At 55.9% G+C, this 8,375-nt stretch overlaps 1 protein-coding gene across 2 annotated transcripts in view; it reads right to left on the bottom strand.

The window, feature by feature from the left end:
• Nucleotides 1-705: 705 nt before the first annotated feature.
• LOC140468616 (SLAM family member 8-like) overlaps nt 706-8,375 on the bottom strand; it is a 396,476-nt gene continuing 388,806 nt past the window's right edge. For both annotated transcript variants that reach the window (XM_072564714.1, XM_072564716.1), the window contains one exon: nt 706-2,401. In XM_072564714.1, coding sequence (XP_072420815.1) covers nt 2,220-2,401 — 182 coding nt within the window. In that variant the 3' untranslated portion in view covers nt 706-2,219. The remainder of the gene's footprint in view (nt 2,402-8,375) is intronic.

Here is an 8,375-nt window from a genome sequence, read left to right as displayed (position 1 = left end):
AGTCTCGACAAAATCTTTAGCCATTTATTTCCTCACTGATTGATTGATTTGAACAAAATCTTTAGCCATTTATTTCCTCACTGATTGATTGATTTGATATTCGAACACAGCCGAGTTCCTCTCCTTGGTAACGCGACCGGGGGAGTGCACCAGAGAACGCGGCTGTGGGGGAACTAGTTGGGGAAGAGTGATCCTAATGTTGGCTTAGATTGTGGACCCAGGGTAGGCTGAGGGGAATCCTCTGGGTGTGTCCCCTACACAGACAGGGAGCTGATGCAATGGCACACCACAGCCTTGTGTAATACAGCACGGGGTGGGGTGGAGAACAGGCCCTTCAGCCCACCATGTTGTGCCGAACGTGCTCCCACGTTCAACCGATCCCTTCTGCCTGTCCTATCCCTCCAGCCCTTGCATATTTATCTACCAGCCCCTTAAACGCCCCTCTCATGTCTGCGTCCACCATCTCTGTGATTGTGTGTCCACCACTCTCTGTGGGAAATACCTGCCCCTCACGTCTCCCTCGGCCTTTTCCCCGTCTCACCTTAAAAGCATGGCCCCCTCCCCGAATGCCAGAAACTTCAACTCCGGGGACGGGAATCTGACCGTAAACTTTATCCCTGCATCTCACAACTCTATCGGCTTTGTTGGGACATGGAGGGGGGGGTGGGGGTGGGCGGTGGGGGGGATACCCCTCTGCTCATTTTAAACCCGGCACACAGAGGGAAGCTCACCTCACGCCTGTCAAATTTCGAGGGGCAGAGAACGATCCCACAATTTGAAGTGAAAATTAACTTGTTTGATTCTTTAGGCACAGCAGAAAACATCGAAACACCAGTTATTCACAACTCCTTTCTTTGAAACCTACCGTTTGCCTCCCACTCCACGACACAGCCCCCCCACCCCAGAAAAAAAAACCCTGATTAAGATTGACACGCAAAATAAAATACAGAATCACATTTCAAAAACCAGTCGGCTTTGTGGGTTCTCCTTTGTCGATTTTCCGCTGTATTGTTCCTGGGTTGTCTCTCCTTCAGCCCTGAGCTGCACAAACCTCTGATAGACAGGTCCCTTTCAGAGAGTTGTATACCTAGCAGTCTGGAATGATTGGTGTCCGTTGCAGGTCTCCTCTCAACTGTTCAAAATGTCTGGTTTCTCAACCCCAAAACATCAGATCAGTTCGTTGGCTTTGGCGTCATCAAAAAACGTGAACATTTCGAACGCGATTGGATTTTGGTATCTTGGGGCATAATTTCAATGGTTTAGCCGAATTTGAATTTTGTTTTTATTCCACGGCAACGCAGCACCAGATATTTGTTGTGACCAAGTGTCGCGTTGTTACCTTGTTCAGCACCCGCTGTGATTTCAGTCAGTCCTGGCTCGCTTTTCAATTCTCTGAAAAAGGTAGTGTGCACACCTACACCTGCATCACAACTGCGATCGAGTCTCCCCTCAGCCTCCAGAGAAAACAGCCACTCCTTCCAGCTGATTCCCTCTAATCCAGGCAGCATCCTGGGTAGCCTGTCTGAAACCTCCAAACCCTCCCTGAAATGTGGCGACCAGAATCGAACACAATACTCTCAGTGCGACCTAACCAAAGTCTGACGACGCTGTGACATGACATCTAGACTCTTGTCCTCAGTTCCCCGACCAATAAAGATAAGCGTTCCATAGGCCTATCTGCTTGGGTGGGCCACCTTTTCAGGGAGCGATGGACTTGAACCCCCAAGATCCTTCAGTACATCAACGCTGTTCATTAACTGGATACTTTTCCTTAAATGTTTGATCCCTCCAACGTGCAGCACCTCACACTCACCAGGATTAAACTCCACCTGCCATTTTCTCCGCCCGGATCCGTGACTGATCCATATCCCGCTGTATCGTTTCACCATCTCGGACACGACCCACAGCTCCACTGGTCTTTGTGACTGAATACCCTGGCGTGCCCCCTCACACCAAACAACAGTTTCTGAACAAAACGTGCAGCCCCTGCAGTTTGAGGGATTGGAACAGAGGGTGGGGAGGAGGGTGAGGAACAGGGGATGGAGGGGGAACAGTTTCTGCATTGGTGGTCCATCAAGACTGATGGGTCATGGGCAGACGCCAACGCCCTGAGACCCCAACGATGGGCATCGAGGGGACACAGGGAACATCCAGAGACTCGATCAAAGTGAAAACAGCGGGAGCGTCCCAGGGACAGAGAGCTGACTCAGGGCAGGGAGTTACGTCTTGCTTGTCGGGTGTTGGGTGGCGTGGGAGGAGTGCACGGTTGACCTCCCGGGATTCAGCCACGGACAATACTTGGAAACAGCCAGGAGAGCGATGAAGAGGATCAGAACGGATCCACCCAAACAGATCTGCAGCACGGACAGCCATTTTGATTGTTTCATCTGTTCGAACTGACCTGGAACAGAGAGAACACATCCCAGCACAGGGTTAGATACAGAGTAAAGCTCCCTCTACAATGTCCCCCCCATCAAACACTCCCAGGACAGGGACAGCACGGGGTTAGATACAGAGTAAAGCTCACTCTACACTGTCCCCCCATCAAACACTCCCAGGACAGGGACAGCACGGGGTTGGATACAGAGTAAAGCTCCTTCTACACTGTTCCCTATCAAACACTCCCAGGGACAGGGACAGCACGGGGTTAGATACAGAGTAAAGCTCTCTCTACACTGTCCCTATTAAACACTCCCAGGGTCAGGGACAGCACGGGGTTAGATACAGAGTAAAGCTCCCTCTACTCTGTATCTAACCCCGTGCTGTCCCTGACCCTGGGAGTGTTTAATAGGGACAGTGTAAAGCTCCCTCTACACTGTCCCCATCCAAGACTCCCAGGACAGGGAAAGCACGGGGTTAGATACAAAGTTACACTCCCTCTACACTGTCCCACATCAAACACTCCCAGGACAGGGACAGTACGGGGTTAGATACAGAGTAACACTCCCTCTACACTGTCCCCCATCAAACATTTCCAGGACAGGGACAGCACGGGGTTAGATACAGAGGAAAGCTCCCTCTACACTGTCCCCCCCATCAAACACTCCCAGGGACAGGGACAGCACAGGGTTAGATACAGAGTAAAGCTCCCTCTACACTGTCCCCCCATCAAACACTCCCAGGACAGGGACAGCATGGGGTTAGATACAGAGTAAAGCTTCCTCTACACTGTCCCCCCCATCAAACACTCCCAGGACAGGGACAGCACGGGGTTAGATACAGAGGAAAGCTCCCTCTACACTGTCCCCCATCAAACACTCCCAGGGACAGGGACAGCACGGGGTTAGATACAGAGTAAAGCTTCCTCTGCACCGTCCCCCATCAAACACTCCCAGGACAGGGACAGCACAGGGTTAGATACAGAGTAAAGCTCCCTCTACACTGTCCCCCCATCCAACACTCCCAGGACAGGGACAGCACGGGTTTAGATACAGAGTAAAGCTCCCTCTACACTGTCCCCCCATCAAACACTCCCAGGACAGGGACAGCACGGGGTTAGGTACAGAGTAAAGCTCCCTCTACTCTGTCCCCCATCAAACACTCCCAGGGTCAGGAACCGAATGGGGTTAGATAGAGAGTAAAGCTCCCTCTACACTGTCCCCCCATCAAAAAGACCCAGGACATGGACAGCACGGGGTTAGATACAGAGTATAGGTCCCTCTACACTGTCCCCCCATCAAACACTCCCAGGACAGGGACAGCACGGGGTTAGATACAGAGTAAAGCTCCCTCTACACTGTCCCCCCATCAAACACTCCCAGGACAGGGACAGCATGGGGTTAGATAGAGTAAAGCTCCCTGAATTACCCACAATGCCCCTGAGAGAGGGAATTCCAGGATTCTGACCCAGCCACACTGAAGGGACGGCGATATCTTTCCGAGTCGGGATGGTGAGGGGCTTGGAGGGGAACTCGCAGGGGGCTGGTGTTCCCATGTACCTGCTGCCCCTTGGTCCTTAAGGATGGAAGTGGCCGTGGGGTTTGGAAGGTGCTGCCTGAGGATCTTTGGGGAATTTCTGCAGGGTATCTTGTAGATGGTCCACACCACTGCTACTGAGCGTTGGTGGGGGGAGGGAGGTGGGGGGGGGGGTGGGTTGTTTGTGGGTGTGGGGCCAATCCCGTGGGTGGGGGGGTTGGGGCTGCTTTGTCCCTGGATGGAGTCAAGCTTCCTGAGTGTTGTTGGAGCTGCCCCCATCCAGGGGCAAGTGGGGAGGATTCCCTCACCCTCCTGACCTGGGCCTTGTAGATGGTGGGACGGGCTTTGGGGGGAGAGTCAGGAGGGGAGTTACTCGCTGCAGGATTCCCAGGCTCGGACCCTGCTCTTGTAGCTGCTGGGTTTATATGGGGAGTCCAGTCGTGTTGAGGCGCGGGGAGGGACAGTTGCGGGGAGGGACAAGTACGGGCGTAAAGGTATGGGGAGGGATAAGTACAGGGGGGGACAGGTACGGGAGCAACAGGTGCAGAGAGGGACAGGTACGGGGAGGGACAGGTGCGGGGAGGGACAGGTACGGGGAGGGACAGGTACGGGGCAACAGGTGCGGGAAGTGACAGGTGCGGGGGTAAAGGTGCAGGGAGGGACAGGTACGGGGCAACAGGTGCAGGAAGGGACAGGTGCGGGAAGTGACAGGTGCGGGGGTAAAGGTCCGGGGAGGGACAGGTGCGGGGGTAAAGGTGCGGGGGTAAAGGTGCGGGGGTAAAGGTCCGGGGAGGGACAGGTGCGGGGGTAAAGGTGCGGGGAGGGACAGGTACGGGGCAACAGGTGCAGGAAGGGACAGGTGCGGGAAGTGACAGGTGCGGGGGTAAAGGTCCGGGGAGGGACAGGTGCGGGGGTAAAGGTGCGGGGGTAAAGGTGCGGGGAGGGACAGGTGCGGGGGTAAAGGTGCGGGGGTAAAGGTCCAGGGAGGGACAGGTGCGGGGGTAAAGGTGCGGGGAGGGACAGGTGCGGGGGTAAAGGTGCGGGGAGGGACAGGTGCGGGGAGGGACAGGTGCGGGGGTAAAGGTGCGGGGAGGGACAGGTACGGGGCAACAGGTGCAGGAAGGGACAGGTGCGGGAAGTGACAGGTGCGGGGGTAAAGGTCCGGGGAGGGACAGGTGCGGGGGTAAAGGTGCGGGGGTAAAGGTGCGGGGAGGGACAGGTGCGGGGGTAAAGGTGCGGGGGTAAAGGTCCAGGGAGGGACAGGTGCGGGGGTAAAGGTCCAGGGAGGGACAGGTGCGGGGGTAAAGGTCCAGGGAGGGACAGGTGCGGGGGTAAAGGTGCGGGGAGGGACAGGTGCGGGGGTAAAGGTGCGGGGGTAAAGGTCCAGGGAGGGACAGGTGCGGGGGTAAAGGTCCAGGGAGGGACAGGTGCGGGGGTAAAGGTGCGGGAAGTGACAGGTGCGGGGAGGGACAGGTGCGGGGGTAAAGGTGCGGGGAGGGACAGGTACGGGGCAACAGGTGCAGGAAGGGACAGGTGCGGGAAGTGACAGGTGCGGGGGTAAAGGTCCGGGGAGGGACAGGTGCGGGGATAAAGGTGCGGGGGTAAAGGTGCGGGGAGGGACAGGTGCGGGGGTAAAGGTGCGGGGGTAAAGGTGCGGGGGTAAAGGTGCGGGGAGGGACAGGTGCGGGGAGGGACAGGTGCGGGGGTAAAGGTGCGGGGAGGGACAGGTGCGGGGGTAAAGGTGCGGGGGTAAAGGTGCGGGGGTAAAGGTGCGGGGAGGGACAGGTGCGGGGGTAAAGGTGCGGGGAGGGACAGGTACGGGGCAACAGGTGCAGGAAGGGACAGGTGCGGGAAGTGACAGGTGCGGGGGTAAAGGTCCGGGGAGGGACAGGTGCGGGGGTAAAGGTGCGGGTGTAAAGGTGCGGGGAGGGACAGGTGCGGGGGTAAAGGTGCGGGTGTAAAGGTGCGGGGAGGGACAGGTGCGGGGATAAAGGTGCGGGGAGGGACAGGTGCGGGGATAAAGGTGCGGGGAGGGACAGGTGCGGGAAGTGACAGGTGCGGGGGTAAAGGTCCGGGGAGGGACAGGTGCGGGGGTAAAGGTGCGGGGGTAAAGGTGCGGGGAGGGACAGGTGCGGGGGTAAAGGTGCGGGGGTAAAGGTCCAGGGAGGGACAGGTGCGGGGGTAAAGGTCCAGGGAGGGACAGGTGCGGGGGTAAAGGTGCGGGGAGGGACAGGTGCGGGGATAAAGGTGCGGGGAGGGACAGGTGCGGGGCAACAGGTGCAGGAAGGGACAGGTGCGGGAAGTGACAGGTGCGGGGGTAAAGGTCCGGGGAGGGACAGGTGCGGGGGTAAAGGTGCGGGGGTAAAGGTGCGGGGAGGGACAGGTGCGGGGGTAAAGGTGCGGGGAGGGACAGGTGCGGGAAGTGACAGGTGCGGGGGTAAAGGTCCGGGGAGGGACAGGTGCGGGGGTAAAGGTGCGGGGGTAAAGGTGCGGGGAGGGACAGGTGCGGGGGTAAAGGTGCGGGGGTAAAGGTCCAGGGAGGGACAGGTGCGGGGGTAAAGGTCCAGGGAGGGACAGGTGCGGGGGTAAAGGTGCGGGGAGGGACAGGTGCGGGGAGGGACAGGTGCGGGGGTAAAGGTGCGGGAAGGGACAGGTGCGGGGAGGGACAGGTGCGGGGGTAAAGGTGTGGGGGCGGGACAGGTACAGGGTGGGACAGGTACAAATCAACGCCTCACATTCCGCCTTGGGACTCTGCAACCACATGGGATCAGTGCGGATTGCGAAAGTTTCCTGATTTCGCCACCTCCCAACATTATCCCAGTATCAAGCCTCCAACTCGGCACTGCCCTCTGGACCTAACCATCACTCCCCACTGCAACCCATCACTTTCTCCTTCACCTTCATTCACCTCTCGCTTTCCCAACTTTCCCACCTTCCGCCCAACCCCACCTCCCTCCCATTTATCTCTCAGCCCTGACACCCAATCCTCATTCCTGAAAAAAGGCTTATGCCTGAAACATTGACTGTCCTGCTCCTCGGATGGTGCCTGACCTGCTGTAATTTTCCATAACCACAATCTCGACTCTGATCTCCAGCATCTGCAGGTTTCACTGTACCCGAGATAATTTACCATGGCCACCCAAAATAACACATCCCAGAACACTATGGGGTAATTTGACATGGCCGATCCAACCTAACCGACACATCCCTGGGCACTATGAGTAATTTAGCATGGTCAATCCACCCTAACCCGCACACACCGAGTACTAAGGGATTATTTAGCATGACCAATCCATCCTAACCAACACGTCCCTGAACACTATGGGGTAATTTGAAATGGCCGATCCAACCGAACCGACACACCGCTGGGCACGATGAGTAATTTAGCATGGCTAATCCACCTAAACTGCACATCCCTGAACACTATGGGGTAATTTAGCATGGCCAATCCACCCTGAAAAACCGCATCCTGAATACTATGTAATTTCGCATGGCCAATCCACTCTAACCTGCACATCCCTGAACACTATGGGGTAATTTAGCATGGCCAATCCACCCTAACCTACACATCCCTGAACACTATGGGGTAATTTAGCATGGCCTATCCACCCTAACCTACACATCCCTGAACACTATGGGGTAATTTAGCGTGGCCAATCCACCCTAACCTACACATCCCTGAACACTATGGGGTAATTTAGCATGGCCAATCCACCCTAACCTACACATCCCTGAACACTATGGGGTAATTTAGCGTGGCCAATCCACCCTAACCTACACATCCCTGAACACTATGGGGTAATTTAGCATGGCCAATCCACCCTAACCTACACATCCCTGAACACTATGGGGTAATTTAGCGTGGCCAATCCACCCTAACCTACACATCCCTGAACACTATGGGGTAATTTAGCATGGCCAATCCACCCTAACCTACACATCCCTGAACACTATGGGGTAATTTAGCGTGGCCAATCCACTCTAACCTGCACATCCCTGAACACTATGGGGTAATTTAGCATGGCCAAATCGACCCTAACCTGCACATCCCTGAACACTATGGGGTAATTTAGCATGGCCAATCCACCCTAACCTACACATCCCTGAACACTATGGGGTAATTTAGCATGGCCAATCCACCCTAACCTACACATCCCTGAACACTGTGGGGTAATTTAGCACGGCCAATCCACCCTAACCTACACATCCTGAACAGTATGGGGAAATTTAGCATGGCCAATCCACCCTAACCTGCACATCCTTGAACACTGTGGGGAAATTTAGCATGGCCAATCCACCCTAACCTGCACATCCTTGAACACTGTGGGGTAATTTAGCATGGCCAATCCACCCTAACCTACACATCCCTGAACACTATGGGGTAATTTAGCATGGCCAATCCACCCTAACCTACACATCCCTGAACACTATGGGGTAATTTAGCATGGCCAATCCACCCT

Source organism: Chiloscyllium punctatum, chromosome 47 (genome assembly GCF_047496795.1).
Source record: "Chiloscyllium punctatum isolate Juve2018m chromosome 47, sChiPun1.3, whole genome shotgun sequence".
In the NCBI taxonomy this organism is placed as follows: domain Eukaryota; kingdom Metazoa; phylum Chordata; class Chondrichthyes; order Orectolobiformes; family Hemiscylliidae; genus Chiloscyllium; species Chiloscyllium punctatum.
Note: the sequence above shows the minus strand (reverse complement) of the source record. Positions and strands in the feature narration are given on the sequence as shown.